The sequence below is a fragment of the Sceloporus occidentalis genome, unplaced genomic scaffold (genome assembly GCF_023333645.1).
Source record: "Sceloporus occidentalis isolate IW3139 unplaced genomic scaffold, rSceOcc1.0.p SCAF_2, whole genome shotgun sequence".
NCBI lineage: Eukaryota > Metazoa > Chordata > Lepidosauria > Squamata > Phrynosomatidae > Sceloporus > Sceloporus occidentalis.
This window is the reverse complement of record NW_028316982.1, coordinates 257,269,594-257,297,392: the sequence shown is the minus strand read 5'-3', so window position 1 is coordinate 257,297,392 and position 27,799 is coordinate 257,269,594. Positions and strand designations below refer to the sequence as shown.

Below are 27,799 nucleotides of genomic sequence, written 5' to 3'. Positions count from 1 at the left end.
AAGAATTCTTTCCTAGCCTGCCTTGGATAGAATGAGGATGTGATTTGGGATTTCCTGCATGTGCTCCACCATGAGCTTCAGGCCACTCCCATCCTGGCCAACATGATGAATCCAGATCAAAGTTATGATCTAAGATGACATCAGCAATTTCCCCTTCCTTCAGTCTTGGAAGGAGAGAATCCAACAATAGTTCAAGAAACTGTGAATGAAATAATGGGATTGTGCTGATCTTTTAACAAGCTTTTATTGTGAAATATTGGGTTTAGAAAAGAGTACAAAAATGTCGACTGTCAACATGTGTGCCCGTACAGAATTTCAACAGTATATACACATGTAGCAACCCGAACAGCTTCACCCCAGAATGGACAGACACTGTAACTAAAAAGAAACTGCAATATTCACAGGCTTAAAATACATAAATAACTCAAGCCCAAGTGAAATGCTTATTGTTCAATGCTAACAGCTAAAAAACTGACTTAGATGCACGTAAGTACAATGTTTCACCTCGAAAGGCTATATTAAAAAATTCGTTTGGAAAATAACCTACAATTCCCAAGATTTCACTTGCTAGTTTCTAGCCTTTAAAAGTTAGAGAGGTTATATAATTAAAAAACAAAAATGAAAAAAGATTCTCCAAACACTGTGAAGTCTGCAAATGTTTTCATGATGGCCCTTGTATAACCCCCTTACTTCAAAAACTGAAACATCAGATCTCTTCCTCTAGAATGTTCCTGTTGCAGCATAAGCAGGTTTCACTGAAAACGACTTGATCAGAAAGTCAACTGATTTCCTGTGAATTTTTTTAAAACAACAAATCCACCAGTTACAGGTAGTCATTCAACTGGGAAAAAAGTATCAAAATACTCTGAAATGGAAGTCAGGAATTAAAAAAATTCACACAACCAAATTTGAAATGAGTGAACAGTCCAATAGGATAGCAGCAAGATGTTCTACCCTAGCTGTATCATCATCTAAGATCAACAAACAGTATTTATACATTTACAAAGTTCATCTTATTGTACAATTTTTTTAAAAAAATCTTAATATTGTAGAAAGCAGCTGTTTGTCTCTTTTCAAATTACAATTATTCAGTAGTCTCTTGGGAATAAATCCTCCCAATCCTCAGGCAGCTGGAGGCCCAAAATCATGTAAATGCTCGCTAGAAGTGCAACTCCTACATGTGTTAACTTGAGCACCCTTCTACAGAGATTTCCCATTGTACGGAAAAGCTTTATTTTTAAGCAGATGAAAACCATGCTTTTTGCAATGAGCTGTGACTTTTCTAACCATCTGTATTCCCATCATTGTTTGTGAAGTCGGAGGCTTTCATGGCTGGCAGCCATAGTTTTTTGTGGGGTTTTCAGGCTATGTAGCCAGCCACAGATGGTGAAACGTCAGGAATAAACTCTTCTAGAACATGGCCACATAGCTCGAAAACACCACAAAAAACGATGGTTTGTTTGTTTTTAAAATTACAATACACACCATTCCTTTCAGACAGTGCCTGTCAAAACTTTCTGCCTTAGGGAAAATAATTTGCACATTGATGGACCTGCTGAAGAACTTCTTGCCTACCTGCTGCAGATCTTTTGTGCAAAACACAAGTGACATGTATGGAGGGGGTGGTCAGCTGGTTTCTAGCCAGATCTTTTAGGCCTTACCACTGCCCTGAATTAACTGGGACAGCACCCACAGCAGCTGGATTTTGAGCTGAAGATCAGTTGTGGCAGAAAAGACATCTTTTCCTTCAGATAACTCCATATGTTACCAGGAATCCAAGTCTGAAAGCCACTGACCTAGGGCATATCTGCATGGCCTCTTATTGGGAATGAGACATTCTGCTTAGGCTCATCCAACTCTTAGTGCATGTGGTGCTTCGGCCTGAACTGATTCCACTTGAACTACATGGCTTACTTACAGCCAGTCTTCCAGTGAGGGTTGTGCAACCCACAGGGCTGGTGCTTTTGTTCTCCACATGAAGAAATCAGGGACTTTTCTAGGGACATTTCCTTTGGCTCCCAAGTTATTTGCCACAAAACTACTGTGTACACCCTTGGTTTTTGGTAAAACTTCTGATGGGGCGGGCGGGCTGCTGTTTCCTTATTACAGAGAAATGAAAAGGCAGGTTAATCTGGACATTTAAATAAAGGCTTTGTGTTATCAAAAGAAACATTTGTTACAGTTCAAATACTGTTTCTGCTAATTTTAATTTAAAATGCACCACTGAAAATACAATGTAAATTAGCTAAATTAGAAGAAATATATTTTAGAAGCCCTACAATTTAGTGTGGCAAAAAAATATTAAATTAGGCACAACAAGAGTTAAGACAAATACTCTCTACACAGACATGTTACATTTATCTATAGTGGGGGAAAAAATCATTGCCTGCCATTTTATAGCACCTTCACTAGCATCCTTACAACTATGATCTTAGCATGTGATTCTTTTGTACATATATTATGTATATACACACACATGGAGAAACACTTAAACATGATTTCTTTAAAAGAAAAAAAAACACCCTTATATACAAAATACCAACATTCCTATAAATAAACAGTTGGGAGGAAAGGCACTTGCAAGAGAAAAGTCTACAGTATATTTTCAAAAAAACACATTTTCTTCTGTTACTTACAATAGAGAATTTCTTTAAATTTCTATCACAAGAAATGCAAAACACCAGTTATCACTAAGAATAAAATTGTTAAAATTCTTTTACATATATTTATAGGTTTAAGCTTCTTATAATAAAAGCACCAAGATTCAATGAACTCTTCAACATTTTTTTACTTGACCAAAAGATAAAAAGCACAGCTGCCAGGTATCCAGTATTCCCTTCTGTTTGTGAGCTAGTCCCTGGTAGGATAGTGATATGTTGATGGATTTATATATTTTAGAATGTGAGTCTACATAGCTCCTAGGCAAGTTCTGCTCCTGTCCAGGTGCTCTGTATTAATTCAATTTAAATTAAGAAGTCTTCACAAAGGCAGTGCTTAGAGGATTACTCTGTCAAGTTGCTGCCATTCATGTATTTATTATTGCATGATGTGGCTAAAAATAAGAGCACTCTTACTCATCACCAATAACTGGCAAGACGTCCCCTCCAGTATAAATTGGTTTTTTTTAACCACTTTCTTCAAGCCAGCTGAAGTGTTTGAATCCAACTGGTTTAAACTTTAAAAAATCCCACTGCATTATCAGTTACAAAAAAGTGTAGGAAAACATGCCAACTACTCTGTGCAAAAATATTTTTCCTACTACACAGGCTTCTAAAACGTTTCCACAGAGTCATTTACCTTCTGAATATTAACACTCATGCAAAAAGCCAGTGACTTAGGGAGATGTCAGCATATTCCCACTTTTGTCAAACTTCTTGCCTTTTGATAATGCTGCAACCTGTTTGAGTAGCTCTCTGTTTTTTGCCTGAAAAATAACAACAGACAGAATGTCAAAACTGAAATGTTGGCCCTTGTCTCCAGAAACCCTTTGCCTGGAAAGGAGTGTAGAGTAAAAAAACTTAACATACAAAGCAATGTGAATAGCAGAATGAGCTGGCTAATTTCCTTTACCATGTACAATAGAAATGACCAGTGCATGTTACACAAGGGATAGTGTACATGCCTTGTACAATACAATTGAGACATCTGGATGCACCTGTAAACTGGGTATCTTAAGAAGCATGATGATGAAAATACTTTGCCTAAGGCACTGCCACAATTGATACACAATTGATTGCACCCAGCAAGGTAAAAGATACACAATTATATATTGCAACCTTCTTTTGCATTCTGCTCAAAATGCCTGTAACAAAAGTAGTCCCACAACTATTACTGAGTTATGATGCATTTATTAATTCAATGGCCATAATAATGAACATGTGAGTGCACTACAATAATATCCCTAAGTGAAATGCTTTCTTTCCATCATACAATAAAAAGGCAAGAAATGTACTGTATTTTCCGGCATATAAGACGACTGGGCATATAAGACGACCCCCCAACTTTTCCAGTTAAAATATAGATTTTGGTATATACTCGCCGTATAAGACTACCTCAATGCACACCAAATAAAAATTTAAAAAAAAACATTAGATTGGATTTCAATATGGTAATTTTAATTCCAATGCTTATGACATGCAGGTACTTAGCAGGAAAACTTGTTTTATACAAAGCCTGCTTGGATTGGTCAGCTCTCCCTGCCTGTCTCCAAGACTATCAGAGCGGTAGCACAAACACAGCTCTTTTTTCCATACCCCAGGCGTCCTGGATGCCTGCAGCTTGCTCCACCCTTCACTTACACCTTCCCGGTGATGCGCCCCCTCACCTTGTCATCAGGACCACATTAAGTCACTTCTTTCCACGAATCCTAGTGAGTGGATTTTCTTCTACCGTACTTGTACAGCGATCGCCACATACAGTGGGGATGCAGCCACGGCCTTATTTGAGTTCCCCCACCATATGCGGCGATCGCAGATTCTCCAGTCCAGCTTGGAGGTTTCAGCACCTGCTCTATAAGACAACACCCGGCGTATAAGACGACCCCTGACTTTTGAGAAGATTTTCCTGTGTTAAAAAGTAGTCTTATACGCCAGAAAATACAGTATATGAGAAATCTAAGAAGCAAATTTGGGGACATTAAGTCAGTCTTCAAGCTAATTCCTTGAACACAACCTGTTTGATCTGATACTTAATAGATACCAGGGAGAGCTGATCAAACACGTATCTGCAAAGCTTCATATCAGCACAGAGTTCCACTTTGAGTTTCACTTCTTGGTGCTACCTAATGTTTGCTCTCATATGAGGAACTCTTGTCCTCATGTTATTGTGTCTAAATTAATGCCATTTACCTGTAGCTGTTCTACAGTCTCCTTGTGAGCTCTCTCCATACTGTTCATCTTTGTTCTCAAGTTTGACTCCTGGTACTGAAAATCAGCCTTTAACTCTGTCAACTAAGAAAAACAATTCAGATCTTTAAAAATGCCATTCCATATGTGCTTTAAAACTTCAACTCACACATAATAACATGACAAGTTTTTATATCTGCTTTAGTAGATTTAACAGTAAATCATGTCCTATTTCCTCTGCTGGTTTGAAGAACAGTACAAGAAATAATCATACAGCATAAACATTTTATTTGTACAAATAAAACAGATATTGTATCTGTAAAACATAATAGAATTATGTTTGGAATTCATTATCCTCACATTTTGTCTGTGGCATAGACTTTAACCATGTAACTGCTGTTAATGCTGCATGAAGCACCAAGATGCTGCTGAATAAAGAAACTAGTTAAGTCTTGCTTACTAAATTTAGGCATTGGTAAATAATCATACTTATATTCATTTATATCTCACCTTTCTCCTAACAATGGAACTCAAGGCAGGTAACATATTTAAAAATAATAGCTTAAAAACTACATACCGTATATCCTCGATTGTAAGTCAAACTCATATATAAGTCGAGGGCAAATTTGGGGGCCAAAACCATAGATTTTGTTATGTCTCTTGGATATGTATTGCAATTTTTTACTGTACACCGCTATGAGCATTGCGGAATAGCGGTTTATAAATAAAATGTATTATTATTATTATTATTATTATTATTATTATTATTATTATGTTGAGGGTAAAACTTAAGGGTATGTAACAAAGGATGTAAAGGACGAAGGAAAGGAAAACGATGCCAAAGTCTGTACAGAATTCCAGCAGGGATAACTGTTTGTGCTCAAATTAAAGGCTGGATGGATAAGAGAACAGAGGAGGTCAGTGTTTCCAAGACAGATTAAACTTTTGCCTTTCTCCAGAGGATGGTTTCTTTTTTAAAATAAAAGCTGAAGTACAGTACTTATATTGGCCTGTGGATAAGTTGACTCAAGTTTTTGAGGTCAATTTTTTGACTTAAATTTCTAGACATATACATGAGTATATACAGTAATACTTTGGTAAAAGTATGAATACAGAAGTTAATAAAGTTAAAATATTGAATGATAAAATTAAGATTATACAAACCACAGAACAGCATAAATTATGACAGTTATGGCTTTGACAGAGTGGACATACAGTAAGGCCTGCACCTTCAGAAACAGACAGATGCATCTGCTTGTGAAAAATGTACTCATGTAGTGTTTGCAATTTTCAAAACGGTATTATGCAGTTTCCTAATTAACATTGTACAGATTTGTTACACATAAGGTGTCAGGGTCTCCTATTGTATGTTCCCCTGCCATAGATTTTTGGTATTATTAAACCCTTTCTGGTTCATTGAGTAAGCTAGAGATGGGGCATCACATAAGGCATTACTAAGGGGCGTTACAGAGCGCCCAAGAAGGGTGCTCTGCCGCCGCCGCCGGTTGCTGTGCCTGGGAACAGCAGCGGCCAAACCGCGTGGTTCCCGGACGCAGCTGAAAAGAAGCGCTGAAATGGCGCTTCTTTCTGTGACTCGGAAGTGGCGCTGTGAGGCGCTAGTCGCGCACTCGTGGCATCACTTCCGCCGCGCAACATCCAGACGCTATGCGTCCGCAATGTCAAAATGGGGGCCCCCGTGTGGATGGGTGCCGCCATTTTGTACAGATTCAGTCCGTACTAGGGTTGAGGACGCCCCTTCCTAACCCTACTACGCCCCTTCGGTGCGTCTGTAACGCGCCTAAGTACTAGTAGGAGGGGGAGGCACAGCATCCCTTCTGCAAGCTGGCTGGGAGAGTTCCTTCTCTTTTCCCTATTCCAAAGACAGAACTGGACCCTCTAGGACAAGCAAGAGCATCTGAAGCTTACTCTTTTAGATGACATATGAGCAAAATCCATTGTGGATGAATTCTGGATTCATGCAAATTTGACAAACTTTTTTTTGGCAAAAGGAACATTTAGATGAATTAGCTAATTAAACCATTAAGGTTTTCACCTTTTTATCTTTTTCTAGAATAGTTTGATCTCTTTGCTGCAACAGACGTTTCAGTGACATCACTTCTTCTTTCAACTGACTTATAAGAACGAAGTTGTCAGTACCTCCGCTGTCTGCTGACTGATTTATAGAATTACTGTAAAAGTAAACAAGTTGTGACCATGAGAGAAAAAACAAATTGTACTGTTTAAAGCTAACACTTTCCAAAATATCCATGACAAATATAATATACTTGACAGAAGTTGATGAAACTGGAAAATCAGCTTACTAACGGCACACATTATGTATGTTTGCTGAAATACAATTAAGCAATAACTTTCAAAGGATCAAATACTTGCTAAACAAAGCAGTTGTCTTTTACATCAGTTCCAACTGATGTATGGGAGCCATCAGCATTCAATTTTCTTAATTTATCAAAGTGTACTTGGAACTAAGTTTGTTTCTAAGAATCTTGTCAAAGGTATGCACAACTAAACTGCTAATTCCAGAGGCATTAGATTTCTTTTACTCTAATTTTAGGGCATCATACCCAAATTCTCAGAAACTGGACTCTTCAATAAAGAATATATTAAGGCATATGGCCAAAGAAATAAAGAAACTAAGTGTTAGCGTGCTGCCTGATTTTGAATCAAATGAAAAAGATAAATGAAACAAATCAACCACACTTTGTTAAAACCAATGTTCTATTCAACAGAAAGGAAAAATTTGTAAGGGAGATTATATTCTTTACCTATCTCCATTAGATGGCTTGAATTCCATTTTGGGTTTTTTCTTTGGAGTTTCATTCTGAATAGCTGCAGAGGATTTATGGCTGAAAACACACAAGACAATCTCATACTATGTGTGATTATATTTTCACAATATATTATCACACAGATTTCTAAATAATTTGATCAAGATTTAATAGAAGGGTGGGAAACTTTTATATTCTGGTAACATACTCCTGTGACGTCCTATCCTACATCCCAGATATTTCACTTTATAAAATCTTTCAATGACACCAATGGAGGCTTCTGATAAAGGCCATTTGCCACACAGAGGGACATTTGCAAACAGGGAGGCAATGCTGGGGATGGAATGATTAAACATTGTTTACATTGCAACCTCCCCAATCTCCATGGCAATTTCAAAATCTTCCCTTTGGGCAGCAATTAGGATTTATAAATTTGTCCCACTGAAGAAAAAATAGTATTTTATAAAACTTCTCTTGGTGGGGAGGGAAGAGGAAGAGGGATTTGGTCCTACTTCTTTTACTATTGGTATCCCTTAATTCTGGGGAGGCTTTGCTGGAAGGTTCCCCATAAAAGAATAGGAACCTTGAACTGATTCCCTATCCCTCATGTGTACAAACAGCAGGACATTCAAGTAATAGTAGCAGTAGTAGTCGTAATAATAATAATAATAATAATAATAATAATAATAATAATAATAGCACTTACCTCTGTTTCCACAATCCCTGATCTTGTTCTGGACTCAGACTGCTGATTCTGAAACACAAAATAGAAGGATCATAGAATCATAGAGTTGGAAGAGACCACATAACAGGTTCAACCATTACATCCCAGCAGTGCTTGCAAAACAAGTATTTACTACTTTTCCACCAGATGTGTGCCTGTCTCCATGAAAATCATATAATGAAAATAATATAATAAAAAACCATGAGTCTCTAGAATCATCTGGAACCCACCAGTACTGGAGTCACTAAACATTATATGCTAATGTGGACTTGATATATCAGTCTCTCCATATCACTCTTTGAAACTCTCTTCCTCAAAGGAGCAGAGCCTGCACAAGGTTCTCTTCCCCAGCCCCATCCTGGAGCCTGAGCAGATGGGCAGGATACCACAGACCAAGCCCTTGGTATCCTGCCCCTAGTTTTGACCTGGGTCAGCCCCCTGGGCTGGCACTGCAGCAGGAATTGTTCACAAGCCCACACACTGCTGCACCATGGATCTACTGCAATCACAAACCCCTTACCTATCTTCGGGTCTTCTCTGAAAGCCTGTCATTGTCCTTAAGGGTGGAAAACAAGATGCCTGGCTGCACTCACATGGCCAGGCGCCCCCTTCCAACATCAAAGGCTATGGCGGGGGCCTTCAGAGAAGATGCAACTGCGACAGTGGCATTGGGCCATCTGGTCTGCCAGCTGTCGCTGTGAACTCCACAACAAACAGCAGGTCTTTCTGAACCAGATTAAGGCCCTTTGGGCCAGGATTGGTATCCAGACTCACTGATCCTGGCCCAGAGCTAATCATCTGGACAGGATGACATGATGCTGGGAAAAAACCTTTTGGCCCATGCATATTGGCCCCTGGTCAAGAAAATTATTAACATGCCTTAGGGGTACCTGAAGACATATGATGCCTTCACCTAGCTAAACCGGGAAGGTCCAACGTAGCCATGTCCCTCAATAGGAGATTGTCTTGGAATCTGTGAAAGCTGCCTTGAATTCCAAAAGAAGGTGTGACACATAAAAAATGTTGGGGTATTGAAAGCAGAACTTGGAAAGCTCTTGGTTATCATAATCAACTTGCTTCTACACAAAATGTTTCAGGGCACATGAACTTTCATCACAGTGCATCTTATTTAGAATCTGCATTGTGATTCACACACATTTGTGCAACTACACTCGTCCCTCCACATTTGTAGCTTTGACTTTTGTGGATCTGATTATTCATGGATTTTATTAACATGTTCTCTCTAGGAATATCTAGGTCCTCCAGTGGAATGCTATGGTCAAATTTAACCAAAGGTTGCACTGAAGGACCTAGAGATTTCTAGAAAGAACACTCCACTAGGCATTTGTAACTTCTCCAGCACAATTCTATGGTCAATGTCTGGCAGATGTTGATCATAGAGTTGCACTGGAGGACCTAGAAATCTCTTGGGTAAAAACAGTGTTTTTGTTATTTGCAGTTTTTCCACATTCACAGGGGTTCCTGGGCCCGTAACACCAGGAAATGTGGAGGGATGAGTGTAATTATTATCCAGAAAGTGATGATGCTTTATAAACTGGCTATACACACTAGCTGAATTAAAAGGAAGAATTCACCTTTCAAGTCAATTTTTCTTGACTACTGCATGTGGTATGCACAAACTAAGAACACACTGAGCTAGCTACACAAGTACAATTCCTAGCAGTTGTGGCAGGACTTCACCTGTGAGAACTGTGGTTCTCTTTGAACAGCAGGCCCCTTTACCATTTTTTATGACAATCTGATTTTCAAACCTGTTTGGAAAGCAGTTGATAATACATCATAGAGTTCCTTTTTTTCAAGAAATATAAGTGGAAAGGTCCCTTAGACATGTGGAACTAATTAGGCAGTTCTTTGCATCCTAAGCTATATTTTTAATATACAAAAAGCATTTTTAGTAGAGCTTGTCACATTGTACTTTCAAATTAGAGAACATGAAAACGTTAAGAACACTTTCTTCCACTGACAAAATAAAGCTTATTTTGTTTTAATAGTGAATAAGGGCAACAGGGCAACCCTTTCCACAAAGATGCATAGCACTTACTTGTGATGGCCACTGCTGTGACGATGGTGATGGTGATGATGACGATGATGGTGGTGGTGTTTCAAATGATGCTGGTCTTTTTCAGTTAGAGTTGTGGAGGAGGAATTTGTCTGTGAAGACCCTAAGCTCTTCCGTTGTTCCTTGGTCTTCTGCAGTACTCTTTTGTAGGACAGAGTACAGAGCCAACACAACAGCTTCCCATCAACCTTTTGGGAAATCATTCGCAGCAAGTTATGTTACACGTACTCAGTGCTAAAAAGACACACAACAGCCAAAATAAAATGATCAAATACTACTGCTGCTATTCTTGCATGAAGAGTTTATTAACAAGTTAAAATTTACAGCAGACATCAGCATCACGTGAAATGAAGCACTTTGAATTTTCCGCTGAGCAGCTTTCTAAAATTTGTTTTGGGTAGATCAGGACTGACATATCCTATGGACGGTATTCCTTTTGTGGACAGAACACCCTTTAATTTTCCAGACTTTCCCACTAATGGGGGGAGGGGAATTTATTCTGTCCTTTCATCTTTCCTCTCTTGCTTCCAAGTTCACCTCTTACACTGTTCCAGGGAACCTCTCAACTCTCTAGCTTAGACCTTCAGAGCCAAAATAGAAAATTAGGTAACATTTTCATCTTTCATTAGCAAGTGCTAAGAGTTTCAGGAGCAAAAAATCTCTCATGGGATCTAGTCTGTAGGCTTTTCACCTGATTTCTGAGTATGGCATAGCTCGTCTTAGGTTCTAACAGTGATGTATTTAAGAACAGCTAAAACTGCTGTTAAACAAGCCTTTGTCCATAATTCACAAAAACTTTTGGTAAAGTTTTCAACTGACCTTAATGAAGCCTTCAGTATTCAAACATTAATCATGATATAATGAAATAATGCATCCTCTGGACAGCTTGTAGCTCTAGTGAAGCTGATTAAACCATGAATGTGAAGTCGAAGGCTTTCATGGCTGGCATCCATGGTTTTTTGTGGGTTTTTCTAGATTTTCTAGAACATGGCCACATAGCCCAAAAAACCCACAAAAAAACCATAAACCATGAATCTTTGGGAATTATATCAAATGGCTCAAAGGCACATGGTAAAGTAACTTTGTTGTTCTTACAAGCTTTCAAGCTGATCTTGACTCATGGTAACCCTGTGAATGAGATGTCTCCAATTCTGGAATTAGAATCATAAAATCATAGAGTTGGTCTCTTCCAATTCTATGATTCTAATTCCATCTATACTCTATCTCCCTGCTCAGGTCCTGCAGGCTCAGGCCCGTGAACCCCCTCATTAAGTCTATCCATCTGGCATGTGGTCTTCCTCTCTTTATACTTCCCTCCATTTTCCCCAGCCTCATTTGTCTTTTCTAATGAGTCATGTTTTCTTATGTGGCTGAAGTATGACAGCCTCAGTTTAGTCTTCTTGGCTTCCAGGGAGAGTCCTGTTACAGGATCTATTTGTTTGTCTTTTTAGCTGTGCATGGAATCATCAGCACCCTTCTGCAGCACCACATCTGAAATGAATTAATTTTCTTCCTATCTGCTTTCTTCACTGTCTAGCACTCACAGCTGTACAAGGCTATAAGGAATACAGTGGCTTGAACAATTCTAACTTTATAGTGTTTACCTGTATTTCTTCACACTTAGTATCCACACTGCTCCACTATTTAAAGCTCAATGAGGGGCATTCACCACTCAGTTTTTACCTATATACAGATCAAGATCTGATCTACACTACATCACCAATTCATATATTATTAGGCAACAAAGCAAGGATTCACTTCTGTCTTCAATGGCTGATCAAGAGTTTTACAAGTAATGTCCACCAAATGTTGACAGCACTGGAGGAACACCCTTTTTATATATACCAGAAGAGATGAAAAGCAAAGATAGGCAATTGAGCAACAAAACAAGTGTATACCTTTCTTCTTCCTTCCTCTTTGCGATCAAAAGCACATTGCTGCTTACACTGTTCACAAGTCTGAGGTGGCCCATATTTCTTCTCAGAGTTTGTACAGCGCTGACATTTTGTGCCAATAAAAGCTGCAATGATGTTGCAGTACTGACAAGGTTTTGGCTGGAAAAGAGAACAAGTTTGAAATGCTATTCTTTAAAAAAAAATTGTTGGTATTTTATTCAACAATCCAGTCACTAAAACACAGAACTATTCCTTCTATACATGGCTGTTTAGGATAGATTTCACCAACAGACCATGTTTGCTTGTTGTGGCTGCTACATTTTAAAACTGAAGCAAGAAATTAAACAGCTCAGTTTATTTGAAGTGAATGGAATTGCCTGAAATTGAACACACATGGAGGACATGAAGTTCCCAGTTATCATCAGCAGAAGAAAGTGAAGAAAGTGTTTTGGTTGCTAAAATGTTTCCATCCCATTATGCACACTTCAGATTTCACTTAGGTTGGGGTGCCAAAGGAAATCACAATCAATATAATTGAAATCTGTACCACTTTAGCAGCCCACTCCCCCTGAAAAGATATAATTAACTCACTGTTCCAAACTGCTTAACGTTTTGGGCACATTTCTTGCATATTGTGTTCGTTTTGCTGAAAAAAAATTAACAAATTTACTTTTTCAGTTTCTTTGTTACAGTTTACAATGCTAATTGACAAAATGAAGCAATCAGACATATCACTTGGTGAACTGAATAACATGAATAAAAATATGTCCCTAGATGCTTCCCAAAGGGGGAATACTACAGTGGAAAGCTGGAAAAAGGAATTGATTTCAAGCTGGGGGGGGGGGCGTGGGGATTTGTGTAGTTCATTTGGTTGTGGCATAGCTTAGATTGTTGCATCCTATAGAAATTTATGTCTAAAATAAGACAATGTGCAATTTGAACATTCTGAAACATAAAGCAAAATTTCTTATCAAACCATCTTAACCAGTGAAATCTCTTAAAAACATGGCTAAGAATTCACTTCAGACAGAACTTCATTTAGTTACCTTTTAAAATTGAAATGTATGTACTGAGTAGTATAAAATCTGCTGAGTATATTTAAGTATTCTTGATGAAAACAGACCAAAATACACAGGATTATTTTTTATCAGTTTAAAGCATAGGACAAAAGAAACATAATAAACTGCAACAATAATCCTCCAAACAGCTGGTATAGGTACTGCACATGTTTAGCTGTGATTAATAAACAGTAAGTAGGCTGCAGGACGAGTCGACCTTCTTAAGAACATATACTTACTGGGAGTCTTATACCAAGTCTCAATATTGGTCTGTTCAATCTAGTTCATGCTTATTGGTAGCAGCTCCCCTGTGTTTCTGGAAAGGGATTTCTTAGTTCTGCCTGAAGATGCTGGAGACAGAACCTGGAGCCTTCTACACCTAAGACATATTCTCCCTTTGCTAATAAACTACACTACTGATCTCCTCTTTGAAAACTTGACTATACTAACATTTAACAAGAACTAAACATTACATCATTCAGTAATATTTATTAGTAAGTGATATCTGAAGCCAACTATAAACCCCAATTACAAGCTTTGGTTAACCAAAGAAAATCCTGGTTAATTTGAGGCAAAAGGGAAGACCACACATTATGCCATTTACTCCCAACCTCCCTCCTAAGGTTGCTCAGAGTGCATGAGCATAAATTAGGAAAAAATATAGCTAGATATACCTTATCAGGAATTCAAATAAGAACACTGAAAGACAGACATTGAAATTCTGAACAACTATTATTTGTTTATAATATCTGTATATCACTTGATATAATAAAATGTAAGTAGCTTAGAACATAAAACCCATAAAAAACTGTAGTATATGTCCCTGTATTTTAAAATTTAATTTTAAATTTTAAAATTTAATTGAATTTAACATTTTCTACACTAACAAAAACCTCCCTTCCTCAAATAATTTCTAGATGTTCACAATAAGGAGATATACTAATATAGTAATATATGATGTGACCCTGAGAAATCCATGTAGGGATGTTGGAGAACATGCTGGAGAGACCCATGTGAATGAAGCAGAGGTGGACAGCATTTTCCTCATTCCTTTGTAGTAGGGATGAGCTAAAATGTGGTTGGAAAGAAGTAGTATGCCATTCCGTTTCTGTCCCAACAAAAACTGTTTGTGTGTAAGTATGAAACACAGAAAAGACTTACCTTTCTTGCTGAAACTCTGATCGACAGTAAGTACATTTTACAATAGGATGGGCAATGCGACATTCCTAGAAAGAAAAAAGACAGCAGTATTATTTTGCTAAATTGAAACAAATAGAAGTTCATCTTATTTTAGATCACAAATTGATATAACAAATTGCTAAAATCTGCTACCAAGAGGATTCGACAAGTAGGTTAACAAGTTCTAAGCTGCAAAAAATAATTCACCTCTTACAAGAAATGGACCTTGTGGATCATGAATCTGTCTTGTGGATTCTGTGGTAGTCCCTCAAATCTACATTTCAAATCAAACTTCAGTGGCTAAAATTTGATTTCATTTTATAAAGCAAAAGAATTCCTTGTCTCTTACTATGCAGCCCATTTCACTTTATCAGACAGTAGCAGCTAGATATGCAAGAGTTTGGAGGACAACAAAAAACTGCAAACCACATCTCAGTAACTAGTGTTGTTAATCCTACCCTGAAAGCAATATATAAATATGAGTCAGTCACAATCCTACTGCAATATACACTTAAATCCAGGTGTAGTCATAAGCATACAACTGGATGAGGACCGGTAGAATCATTCCTCTTTAAAGTGGTCAGTAGCAAGCAACTTTATACTTGTGGGTGCCCCAGAATTATCTAGAAAATTATCTACGTATATAGAATTTGAATTGTAAAGTTAATTTTCAGGTGATCTATGTTCTACATATCTCTACTTGGAAAGGTATAGAAAGGGAAGCGCACCTGCATGATATGTCACCGTAATTAATGTGAGGAAAGCAGGCTTCAAGTCTTGAAACTTCTGCAGTCAGCATCTCTGCCTTCAGTTAGATTAAACTGGACATTCAGGAGACTGGTCAGATACTCCTTTTTGGATGAGTGACTGCATAATTTTCAGATACCAGAGCAACTCTTTCACCTGCTGAACCCACCCACTGCGAATAAATTATTTCAAACATATAGTTTGGTGAGGTAATCAGCCTGGTCTATCAGAGAGCTCTGGTGCCTCACCAAACTACAAATCTCAGGATTCTGTAGGACAGTCATGACAGTAAAAGTGGTGTCAGGCAGCTTTAATTCAGCAGTCTCTTGGTTTATTTACTCTTTGCCTTAGAGAAAATAAAAAAACAACGCAGTTGCAGCAACTGCAAACAAAAGCCTTTGAAGCTCCCACCCACAGGAGGCTGGCCTGGCCCTCCTCCCTGCTTTCCTTCCACCAGCAGGCAAAGATGTTTCTGTATGAGCAGGCTTTTAAGGGCTAAGTAGGAAATGTTTTTTAAATTTTACTTTTTTGTGTGTATTATTATTAATAACTTTATAGTCTTTACTGTGGGAACATTTATTGTTTTTTTTTTTAAATATTGTAAACATTTTTAATTTACTATTTTTTGAAGCCAATGAGAGCCAGCACAGTGCAGTGGTTTGGGCGACTGCAGGAGACCAGGGTTTGATATCCAACTTGGCCATGGAAACCCACTGGGTAACCTTGGCTAACTCACACACTTAGCCCCAGAAAACTCCACAATAGGGTCCCCTTACGGCATTCATACGTCATAAATGCCTTGAAGGCAACTACAAAGATGACACAATTTTTGGAAGCCGCCTTAGGTCCCATCTTGGGAGAAAGGTGGTATATAAGTGAAGTAAATTCAAAAATAAACCTAAGCCCCCATTGTGTTTAACCTTGGCTCTGATTTTTAAAGGACAGACACTTCTTTAATGGCACTGTGCTGCTCAGCATCCAAGGGGATCTTGTGTGTGTATTAACTGACTCATGCTGACCCCATGGATGAGACATTCCCAAGCCTTCCTATCGTCCACTTCTCTGCTCAGATCCCGCGAATCCAGACGTGTGGCCTTCCTCCTCAGCACACATCTCAAGTGAGTTGATTTTCTTCCTATTGGCTTTCTTCACTGCCCAGCTCTCACATCTCTAAATGGTGATGGGGAACACAATGGCTTCTATGATTCTGACTTTAGTGGTCAGTTGTATATCTTTACTCTTTAGGATCTTGTCTAGTTCTTTCACCGTTGCCCTTCCCATTCCGAGTCTTATTTCTTGACTGCAATCTCTTTTCTTGTCAATGTTTGATCCAAGGTACAGGAAATCTTTAATTATTACCATTCCCTCATTATCTAGATTGAATTTATGTAGATCGTCTGTGGTAATGATTGTTGTTTTCTTTATGTTCACCAGTAAGCCTGCCTTTGCACTTTCTTCCCTGACCTTCTTTAATAATGGTTCCAAATTTGTCATGTTTTCTCCTAGTATTATGGCATCATCTGCGTATCTTAGAAGGCGGACGTTCCTTTCTCCTCTCTTCACTCCTCCAACTTCTATTTCCAAGCCTCTTCTTTGCATGACATTGTCTGCATATAAGTTGGACATGTAGCCTTGCCTGCCTGATCTCTTTGCCAACTGGGAACCATTGTGTTTCTGCCTCTTCTGTTCTGACAGTAGCCTCTGTTCAGATTCCTCATTAGGACTCCCATGTCTTTGGCCTGGGACAGATGGGCCCGAAGTGGTGTGCTGTGCTAGGGTCAGGGCACTGCGCACCAACCGCACGGCCCCTAAGCCTAGCACACACGGAGGGTGCAATAATGGTGGCGCCCTGAACACACGGGTGCCGCCATTATGTCACGGCTGTGCCTTGTTCACGCCGCCCCAGGCTGCTTATGGCGGCCTGACTTCAGGTTGTGGCCTCCTAACTTTCCCTACACACTGACTCACAACAACAAGCGCAACAGGGCTGTTTTGTGTTGCCTTTTCCATGGCCTTTTCCCCACCCACCCCCACCGACCATCAACAACAACCACAAGACAGTTGTTTTGTGTTGTGTTTTCCTTCCTCAAGTGGTAACCTCCTACGTCCTTTACACAAAACAGACCCACAACAACCACAACCTGGCTTTTGTGTGGTCTTTTCCTTCCTGAAGCTGCGGCCTCCTACAATCCCTGACACACACATTGCCCAACTTCCACAAACACAACCCAGCTCTTTCGTGCTCTCCTTCCTCAGGTTGTGGTGCCCTAAATCCCCCCCCCACTGAACAACAACAACACAACTTGTTTCGTGTTGTGTTTTCCTTCTTCAGGAAAATTCCCCCTCTCACACACCGACCAACCTCCACAACAAACACAACCCGGGTGTTTATGTTGTGTTTTCCTTTCTCGACCCGTGGCCTAAACCCTTCACACAGCCAACCACGAACACAGCCTGGCTGCTCTGCGTTGCCTTTCTCTCCCTCTCCCTCTCCCTCTCCCGGTTGCTTCGTGTTGTTATTCCTGCCCTGCCCTCGCGCACCGCAGTCCGCAGCCACCGCCACAACCTCCCGGCCTCTGCCCTCCGAAGCCCCACAGCGGAGCCGAGGGGCACCTTGCAGAGCTGCTGTCCTTGGGAGAGCTCCTCGAAAGGGTAGCGCTGGTTGCACTTGGTGCACGCGTACAGCGCAGGCGCCGCCACCGAGCCCACAACCGCCGCCGCCGTCGTCGTCGCCGCCGCCGCTGCTGCTGCCGCCCCGGGGTTCCCGGATGTTGCCGCCCCCGCCGTCGCCATCCGCCTCAACAGCGAGGAAGCGCCGCAGGACGAAAGGCCCCTCAGAGAGAGAGCCGCCGCCGCCGCCGCCTGACCGTTAGGCCCTTTCCGCTTGGAGTCCCCCCCGCGATTCTTTCTCCTCACACAAACAGCCAGAGCGCGAATGAACGGAGCGCCAGCCGCCTCGGCCAATCAGCGCCCCGCTCCTTCCGACCCAGCGTCCAATAGCCGCTTTGGGAGGAACTCCCTTAAGGCACCGCCCTTCCGCGTCACGTGCCACCCGGAGCGCCAGCCGTCTCAACCAATCAGCGCCCGGCTCCTTCTGACCCAACGTCCAATCGTCGCCTTGGGAGGGACTCCCTCGCGGCCACGCCCTTTCGCGTCACGTGTCACCGAGCACTTCTGCGGCTGCGCAAGAGAGAAGGGGGGACAAATGTCGCCCTCCCTTTGCCTCCACTCCGCCGAGTGGCGTCATAACCTCGCCGGCCTTTTGATTGGATCATGGTTAAGACTCTAATTCTACGTTCCGCCTTTCCCATTGGCTGCTCTCCCTGTCAATCATTTTCCTCCCTGACGCTTCTGACGCAAGCGCGCTCACGTGTCACCCAACCCGACTCCGAGCCCTTTCTGCGGCTACGCCGGCAGAGAGACAGAGAGAAACGTCCTCCCCCTCTTTGCCTCCCCTCCGTTATAACCTCACTGGTGTTTTGATTGGATCGCGGTTGAGATTGTCTTTTACATGCTCCCTTTCCCATTGGCTGCTTCCCCTGTTAATCATTACCCCCTGACGCTTGTGACGCAGGCAAGCGCGTACTGACGCAAAGGAGGGGCGGGGTCCTATGGAGGCGCGTCGCGATTGGTTGGGTGTTTGTGTCACTCAATAGAGCCCGCCTTGACGTCGCGACGGAGGTGTTTGTGGGAGAGCTGGAGGGAGAACAAGAAAAGGGAGGGGGCGCCTCCGCTCCTCTTAAAGGGACAGGCGCCCTTTTCGGCCCCCGTTTTAAGACATGGCGAAGGACCCGGAGCACTTGGTGAGACGGAGGGGAAGAAGGAGGGACGGGGTGGGAAGGGTCCCGAGGCCCTGTTCCCCGTGTGGGCGGAGAGGGGGCTGCTATTATCGCGGGTTAGGTGCTCCTCCTCAGTGGTGAGAGGGAAAAGCACTCTTAACATGCTCAGAGGCACTCCTTGCGCTGAAAATAAGCCCCTGGAGCGCAGGCTGTGGGTGGACCTCTGATCCAGGTAAGTTGTGGATCTGCTATCGGGCGGAGAAGGGAGACTGGAGCCCTCCCACTGCTGCCACGTCTTCATATAATAATACAAATTAACTATTATATATATATATATATATATATATATATATATATATATGTGACACAATAGTATGACATTCATTTCTTGCCCCAGAGATCAAGGCAGAGACAAGGGGACCAGATGTAAAAGGAGGACCAGGCACCTCAAAATGTAGGGCGTTCAGGACAAAATGGAGGACATGATGACACAATTTAAAAAGCAACCCACCATAGAAATATAAACCCATGCTCCTGGATTGTTTTGCGCATTGTAAAGCGCTCAGGGAGAGCTTAGGTGCACCGATAAGCGGTATAAAAACGCACTCGCTACTTGCTATTCTGAGTCATGCTCAGAATATATACACTATACATATACATTCCAAATAGCAAAGCCTGATTTTCCATTCTGTATCAGGGGCACCATTTCACCATGCCACTGTCTTTAATGGGACTTGAAGAACCAAAGCCCAGCGGATAGCAAGGGTCCCCTGTAATTCTAGACTTATACATATACAGCATCCTCTGGGTAAAAGAGAGACGTTTTCCAGAGATGCAGAAGCCATAGTTCTGCTCCTGTCAGGCCCAACTAGAATGGCCAGGGGCCAGGAATGATGAATACAATTAGGGGAGCAATGCCTTCATCTGCTGGTGCTTCCTTTTCACTGCCTTCTTTCTTTCTTTCTTTCTTTCTTTCTTTCTTTCTTTCTTTCAGGAGGGAGGAAGGGAGGGAATTTAATATTGAAAAGGGAAAGGAAGCTGGGTCAGATGCATTTCATTTTATTAATGTCAAATCATCAGTGCATTGCCTCTGTGCTTTCAAGGGTTTGCTTGAATGGTTCAGAAGAGTCAACTATTCTTAGCCTACTCTACTCCCTAATTTGTACTTCTCCAATTTAGAGCAACTCCAAGAGAGCGATTGAATCATAATGTTGCATAGAAACCAGCTGAATAACATACTTAAACTAATCACTGATCGCTCCCATTAGACTCACATTGATGTGTGTGTGCAACAGGCCACAAAAGAAGTATGTCCTCTTTAATGCTGCGATGCAGCCGAAGCCATTCTTTGAGGGTTTGTGGGAGGCAGGCAAAGGCAAGAGCTGCAGGTAGCTACAACAAAAGCTTCATCATGTTGGCCCAGTTTGTAATTTCGCCTCTGTTGACCTGCCAGTTACGTTTATATTACTTTGGTTGTTGTTGTTAAGTGCCATTATGTTCACTTTGACTTATGGCAACCCTATGAATGAAAGACCTCCAGGTCACCACATTATCAGCAGTCCTGCTCAGGTCCAGCAGACTCAGGGCCATGGCTTCCTGGATTGAGTCCATCCATCTGGAATGCAGTCTTCCTCTTTTCCTACTGCTTTCCACCTTTCTAGTGAGTCATGTCTTCTCATGATATGTCCAAATTTCAGCAGTCTCAGTTTAGTCGTCTTGGCTTCTAGGGAGACTTCAGGATTGATTTGTTATAAGACCCTTTTATTGGTTTTCTTTTTAGCAATCCACAGTATCTGTAGAACTCTTCTCCATCCCCACGTTTCAAAGGAGGGTTGATTTTCCTCCTGTTACTTTGCTTCACTGTCCTGCTTTCACAGTCATGCATAGAAATTGGAAATACAGTGGCATGGATCATCGTAACTTTAGTATTCAATGATATACCTTTACACTTCAGGGTCTTGTCTAGTTTCTTCATGGCTGCCCTTCCAAGTCTCAGTCTTGTCATTTCTTGACTGCGGTCCCCATTCAGATTAATAACCACTCAGCCAAAGTATGGAAAACCTTGAACTACGGTATTTCAATATCTTCGTTGTCTGCTTCTCCCCCTCATTTAATTATCTAATTGCACTTTTTCTCTTGAGATACTGTTTTTCTCACCATCCTTCCAGGGAACATGCATTGTGGTGCACAAGATTCTCTGCCCTCTCTTCTGACTTAATCCCCACAACAGCCCTGTAAAGAAGACTGTTGTGACCACTAGTGACTGACCTATGGTCAGTAAATGAGCTTACGTTTGAATGGGAATTTGAATATGGATTTTCTAGACTAAGTGTACGCTTTGATCAGGTGGCATATTGGCTTTATGTGTTCAGTTATGTTGCTCCTAAGGACCAGTTGGTTTTCCTTTTAGGTTTGTTGTGGGGCAGAACCAGTCCCCTTCCAGATGTTGTTACACTCTTGACAGTATGGCAAATGAGCTGTAGTTCTACAGTACTTGGACAGTCATAGGTTCTCCATCCTTGTTTTATGTCCATATTTTTTCAGGGATTGCTTCTTTAATCCACTCTTCACTGCCCTATAAAGACATCATTCCCCATGCAGATCAAAATAGGAAAGCCATTTTCTGTGTCTGTTACAGAATTACAATAACCATTTTTTACTTGTTTTCAGGGCAGTCTTCATGCAAGCCACAGGTCCATGTCGTTCACAGATGGGCTTTCGGCGGCTTCGTTTGCAGAGTATCCAGGGCACAATCCTTTCATTAACACTGACTTGCGACAGTCCCCTGTCAGAAGAGTAACTGCATATCCAGAGAATAACAGCAAAGGTAGGATTGTGATCCGGGGAGAGTGGGCTTGCCTTGGGAGTCAATATTGGTTGGTAAATTGGACTGCAGAGTCTGTAACATACAGCCAGGTGAAGATACTGTAATGTTTTAAATTATTTTTAAATTGATGCATTCATCACAATTCATTTCACAAATCAATTTTCAAAAAAATAGTTTGGATGCTTCCAAATGAAAATTTTGTTATGCTGCAAAAGTAGTATGGGATTTGATGCTTATCAAGGTACAGTTATGATTTGTAATAGTTTAAAATTTGCAAGCTACCTTGAATCTCAATTTTTGGGGAAAGGTGGAGTATTAATAAAGTTAATATTAAAAGTACTACAGGCTGAATATCCCATACCTAGAATTCAAAAATCCAAAATAATCCTAAATTCAAAAACTGTCCACAAAGTTGGTTGACACAGTACTACCCTTTGCTTTCTGATGATTCAGTGTATACTAACCTTGTTTCAGGCACAAAATTGTTAAAAAGATTGTGTATAAAGTTCTGTTCAGGCTATGTATATAAGGTATGTATGAAACATAAATGAATTTCATGTTTAGACTTGGGTCCCATCACTAAAATCCCTCATTATGTATATGTCAATATTCCAAATTCTGAAGGAAAAAAATCCCAAATCCAGATCATTTCTGATCCCAAGCATTTTGGATAAGGGAGATTCAACCTGTAGTAATAATAACTATTAATGGTATCTTGAAAGGAAAAAAGGCAGATGAAACAGCTAGGCATTGTCTTTTGACTAGTAGTACTAGGAGATAATTGTATGGGAGTGCTTTTATTCTTCATCTATTTCCTTTCTAATCTCTCCTTCCCATATTTTTACAACCAAGCCACTAACTGCAGGACCTCCTGTATGTGGCTTGGCAGTTAATTTTAACCAGTATGTTCCTTATGGTCAAGTCAGCAGGGCCTGCTCCATCTGCTTCTCCCACCCAAGTCAGGCAAGTAGAAATGAGAAGCAAGACCTTCTCTGCGGGGGCTCCTTATCTTTGATGCAAAAGGATTATCCAGCCAGCTTGTTCATAATTTTTCAACAAAATGATAATAAATAATAAATAATAATAAACATTTTATTTGTATACCGCCCTTCCGTAAGATCAGGGCGGTTTACAGCAGTAAAAATACACAACATTCAATTTAAAACCATACCAAAAATTACATAAATTACACAATAAACAAAATCAAAACAAAAAACAAAAACAAAAGCAAAAGCCCCCGGGTTAGCCAATCCATTGCCTGTGCGGCCTGTGCGGCGGGGGGGCCTATAAGGACTTAATCGGGGAATGCTATTTGAAACAGGTAGGTTTTCAAATCCCGTTTGAATTGGGCCAGGGAGGTAGCTGAGCGGAGCTCTATGGGCAGCGTATTCCAAAGGGCCGGGGCGGCGATGGAAAAGGACCTCCTAGAAGTGGAGGATAATCTTGCCCCGGGAACCCTAAGTAGTTGCTGCCCAGATGTTCTGAGGGTGCGAGGCGGAATGTACGGGGAGAGGCGGTCCTTCAGGTATCCTGGGCCCAAGCCATTTAGGACTTTATAGGTCATCACCAACACCTTATATTGCGCCCGGAAGCGAATGGGCAGCCAATGGAGGTTTTTTAAAACCGGTGTTATATGGCTGGCCCTGGACGTGCCAGTGACCAGCCTAGCTGCCATGTTCTACACCATTTGAAGCTTCCGGGTTTGGTATAAGGGCTGTCCCATGTAGAGTCCATTGCAGAAATCCAGTCTCGAGGTTACCAGGGCATAGGGAGCAACGAAGAGACACGATCACTGGCCTTAAAATAGTTGTGGTAAAACAAAGTGATGCCAAAGGGAAATGAGGGGAAGAGATTACTGAGTTACTGTTCATTAAAGAAATGCCAGTTTGTCACCAAAGGTAGAGCTGCAGTAACAGATTATGCCTTCTATGGACAGAAAGGGGCCCACACTACAGTTATCTCCATTGAGTGAGTTGTCCCCTAACCCACAGAAGGGCTATCATGGTTAGGATGAGGCGAGGAAGTCCTTTTTGTTCAGCCAAATTGCACATGGCTAAATCTGAAATCTACCCTACTGTTGTCATTCTTTAGGCCAGTGGTTCCCAACCTTTCTAATGCTGTGACCCTTTAATACAATTCCTCATGTTGTGGCGACCCCCAACCATACAATTATTTTCATTGCTACATGCAAATATGTGTTTTCCAATGGTCTTAGGCGACCCCTGTGAAAGGGTCATTCGACCCCCAAAGGGGCCCCGACCCACAGGTTGGGAACCACTGCTTTAGGCCTTGAGGTTGACCAAGTCTAAATGCACTGATGCCAGAGTGGATAAAAATTACAGTGGCCCAGAAGTCTGTGAGGGATCAGGATCCAATGTTGTCTATGTTTTTTTTTAATTTTGTAATAGTAATGGAATTATTTCCACTCCACAGTAGTAATCACTTATTTTTCACATACATTGAGAAATGGGGGAATTTCAAAGAAAAGAAAAATGTTGTAAAAAAATTCTATATTACATAATGTTAGACTTTTTTTTAGCCAGTTTGCCTTTGTTGCAAGAGAGAGGAGAACTTGTGCCAACTTGAGGAAAAGGAAGCCATAGATAAGCAGAGTGGAAGTGAGTGGGAGAAAGGGAACAAGTGAGGCAAACAGATGGAAAAAGCCACAGGTGAAATGCAAGTCCTCTAACAGTGGTGACAGGAGCTGGAAACAGAAACTGGAAGAGAATCAGCCCACTGTGGCCTCAGTTGTCTGGACAAGGTAGAGCCGCTACCTCTATGGACTGGATGAGCATGTCTCCCAGTTTTTCCTCATCTCCTCTGCCTCCAAGTGCAGCTTTGAATACCATCTGGCTGACCTAGGTTGGCCAACAATGGGCATGTGATACAGGAAGACCTCTGGGTTCAGACAAGAAAGTCATGGAGTGGTGACAGTGGGCCTGTACAGACAGGCCAAAATAAAGCTGCTTTGGGTCACTTTGGATGTATGCTGTTTAAATGACACACATGTCTTAAGAAGCCAGAAGCTGCGCCAAAGCTGTACTCCAGTCTTTAGGACTGGAGCATGGCTTTGGTGTGGCTTCTGACCTCTTAGGACACATGCATAATTTAAACAGCATACCTACAAAGTGACCCATAGCAGCTTTATTTTGGCCTGTCTGTACGGGCTCTGTATGCCCCCTCTGCCAAGACTTCAGGGACTTTGAAAGAACAAGTAAATTTCCAGGGCCTAAAAAATATTTTCCTCAGGGCTCAAACCTGCTCTCAATGGCCTCCAGGCTGTTTTCTCATAGATTTTGAAATATATAAGATCCACAGAAAACATTTGTGTATTTTTATTTATCCCATATACATTCTGCATTTGCACTAAGGAACTCAGAACATTCTTGTTGGCTTATGCTGTTCTGTCTTTTCAACTGCCCTTGTGAAATAGGGTAAAACCCAGAGTTGCCTGGGGCTACCGAATAAATTTCATAGCTAAGCAGTCTTTCAGTTCAGCTACCCCCAAGTTAAAACCTACACTCTGTCCACAGCATGACACCAGCTCATCAAAAGACAAGTCTAATTGTTTTTGCCTTTGTCTTTCCTCATTAGCAATATTCTCAGCTCTGAAGAACTTGCAAGAGAAGATACGACGGCTGGAGCTGGAAAGAATTCAAGCAGAGGAGAGCGTGAAAAACTTGACCAGGGAAACCTCAGACTATAAGAAAGTGTTAGGCGAGCAGCTAATGGAACGAGAACATTCTAAGTTAGAAGTGTCCAAGAAAAATGAAGGTAGATTGGTGTGAAGCGTCTCTCCTTGGAACAGCTCCAAGGTGGTAACTATAGGAGTGTTTGTATGAGTATGAAAAGGGTGGGGAGTGTTCTCATTTTAACATAAAGCTGGTTGATTTATATTTCCCAAATCAGTATGTGAACCAAAATATTGCACTTTTCTCATTTTTGCAGGGCAGTTCTAAAATCAAAAATTGCATACAAAGTGCCTCCATGAGAGCACAGTGCTCATATACAAAAATGGTGTGTGAATGAAAATAGCATTACATTGTGTAAAATGGCTTGCAAAAAGGTGCCAGAGTCACTCCCAAGCATCCCTTCCCACTCAGTAAGTAGATCCAAAAAGCTCTCTGGGTTTGTTACAGAGCTGGACGTGATCAGTCAGATGAGATGCTGGCTAGAGCAGTATTGGCAGAAAATACGGAGTGTGTCTGAGCAATATGGGATTGAGGAAACCCTTCTGAAATTCTCTCTATGACAAGGGGTGAAGGCCTTGCTCTTCACTATCACCACTGTGCTTGCATAGAATTATCCAAAGTAGGTTTCTGTCAAAGTAGGCCTATTGTTTTCTTACTCAGAAAATTTTGGGGACAGTAACTTTTTTTTTGCAGTCTAAAAAAGTAAAATTTTAAAACTCTGGTTATTAGCAGCAGAAAAAAAAGAGATCCGAGTTGCATCAGGATTGCAGGCCGAGTGGTAAAGTTTCAGGCTCAGTGAAGATAATTGCTCATGGCTGTTACTTTTGCCTTTCCCTTATAATAACTGATCAGCCAGTCATCATGAAAAGGGAGCAGGTTCTATGCAGTAATGCAGGTTGTGGGTTACCCAACTGTGACTTGGAATATGCCAAGCCCATCCAGTATGCCCCTGTGTGTGCGCTTTGGAGGGGAAGATTGATTGGAAAGCTTATCTACTGTCTTCACATTGAAGAATCCCTAGTAAGCCTCTGGTGAACCCAGGGGGGAAGTCTCTCTTTGACAATCACTATGATGGAAAATAAATATTAGGAAAGTTGGAAGAGTTCTGTCTGGGATCAACAGTTCCCTTCTTATTTAGCAGAGGCAGCTCCCATGATGCCTTCTCATTTGCTGTGCAGGCTGGGTCTTCTGGAATTTGAAACCAAATGTCTAGGTGACGAAGGGGTGAAACAGACGGTGGGTAAGGAGCAGCTTCTGGCAGCCCCTTTGCTTGCTGGGCTGGGGCTGCAGCAACTGCATGCCATGCCCCCAACCTGGCCTTTTCTTGGCGCAAAAAGGAGTGGCAGAAAGCCACTCTTTTTTGCGCTGGGGAAAGGGCGCATGTGCTGTGGCTATGCTGTTTCTTCAGCGTTTCTTTGGCACAGTGTGTGTAAACGCTGTGCTGCAAATACGTGGATCCACTGCTTGTGTGGTCAGCCATGTGGCTTCCCGACAGATTGGGGGTGTGCTGCTGTCTAAATGCAATGCTCCCAGTCCGCTGGGAAGTCAGCTCTTTTTAACTGTCTGTTTTGCCCCTTAACATTCCCTTACTCCTGCTGTATTGATAGCCTAGTGGAATTAGAATGCACAGTCTGGTTCCAGAACCAATGCAGACATCACCATAACCAATTGTTCTTACTTTCTGTGGAACTAATGGGTGCCTCTGCAGGGCTCTCTTGATAAATGAAGTGTGATACCTGAGGCTGTGCTCTGCAGATGGTCTTTGTAGGCTGTTTTGTTCTTCAATGGGATACAGTGGTGCCTGTTTGGAATATCTCAATCTTGAGTCTAGCTGCTGCTTGTATGTGTGTGTGATCGCATTTTTGGTTCCTGGCATATCCTTTTGTGTTTGGTTGGATGTCTCTCAAAAGTTTATTCCCCTGTCTCTTGGGTATTCTGGGATTTTACAGGGGTTTTTCTGTCTTGGGCTGGAATCCTGTTGAGTACACTTTTTCCAGGGTCGTTCAGTGGCAGCAAGGGAAAGCAAACAGACTATGGCATGTTACAGACTGCCCGTTTGGGGCGGCCTGTATCCGGCCCTTTCCTCGCCAGATCGGGGCCTCAGCTGCCACAGCGACAGCCTCTGAAGCCCCGATGCGCCGCTTTCCAGGCTGTGGGGAAGCGGCAAAAGGCCGCTTCCCTGCGGCCT

General features: G+C 41.5%; 2 protein-coding genes across 7 annotated transcripts in view; one reads left to right on the top strand and one right to left on the bottom strand.

The window, feature by feature from the left end:
• Nucleotides 1-225: 225 nt before the first annotated feature.
• On the bottom strand, nt 226-18,642 carry LOC149320029 (protein FAM76B). Of its 4 annotated transcripts, XM_089512799.1 has the most exons (11): nt 17,855-18,639; nt 14,549-14,613; nt 12,921-12,975; nt 12,333-12,488; nt 10,417-10,622; nt 8,337-8,384; nt 7,628-7,708; nt 6,898-7,033; nt 4,848-4,949; nt 3,298-3,424; nt 226-790 (listed from the first exon to the last, which is right to left on the bottom strand). In XM_089512799.1, exons 1-10 carry the CDS (start codon nt 18,104-18,106, stop codon nt 3,335-3,337), a joined length of 1,191 nt encoding a protein of 396 aa, XP_089368925.1. In that variant the 5' UTR covers nt 18,107-18,639; the 3' UTR covers nt 226-790; nt 3,298-3,334. The 4 variants fall into 4 exon arrangements, with proteins under 4 accessions (XP_089368925.1, XP_089368927.1, XP_089368924.1 ...); XM_089512801.1 differs by lacking the exon at nt 3,298-3,424 and having other exon boundaries at nt 17,855-18,642; XM_089512798.1 differs by having other exon boundaries at nt 226-3,424.
• A 279-nt stretch (nt 18,643-18,921) lies between these two features.
• CEP57 (centrosomal protein 57) overlaps nt 18,922-27,799 on the top strand; it is a 32,593-nt gene continuing 23,715 nt past the window's right edge. For all 3 annotated transcript variants that reach the window (XR_016280269.1, XM_089512797.1, XM_089512796.1), the window contains exons 1-3: nt 18,922-19,116; nt 21,763-21,919; nt 25,514-25,693. Coding sequence is in view for 2 of the 3 variants with exons in the window: in XM_089512797.1 (XP_089368923.1) it covers nt 19,093-19,116; nt 21,763-21,919; nt 25,514-25,693 (361 nt within the window). In the remaining variant the exon portion in view is untranslated. The remainder of the gene's footprint in view (nt 19,117-21,762; nt 21,920-25,513; nt 25,694-27,799) is intronic.

Bases quoted from the DNA above. Each gene is read 5' to 3' on its own strand.
- LOC149320029 (XM_089512798.1), bottom strand. From the start codon at position 18,106: ATGGCGACGGCGGGGGCGGCAACATCCGGGAACCCCGGGGCGGCAGCA. The intron at 14,614-17,854 runs GTGCGCGAGGGC...TTTTCTTTCTAG, and splicing joins GGCGGTGGCTGCGGACTGCG to GAATGTCGCATTGCCCATCC. The intron at 8,385-10,416 runs GTAAGTGCTATG...TTTGTGTTTCAG, and splicing joins CACAGCAGTGGCCATCACAA to AATCAGCAGTCTGAGTCCAG.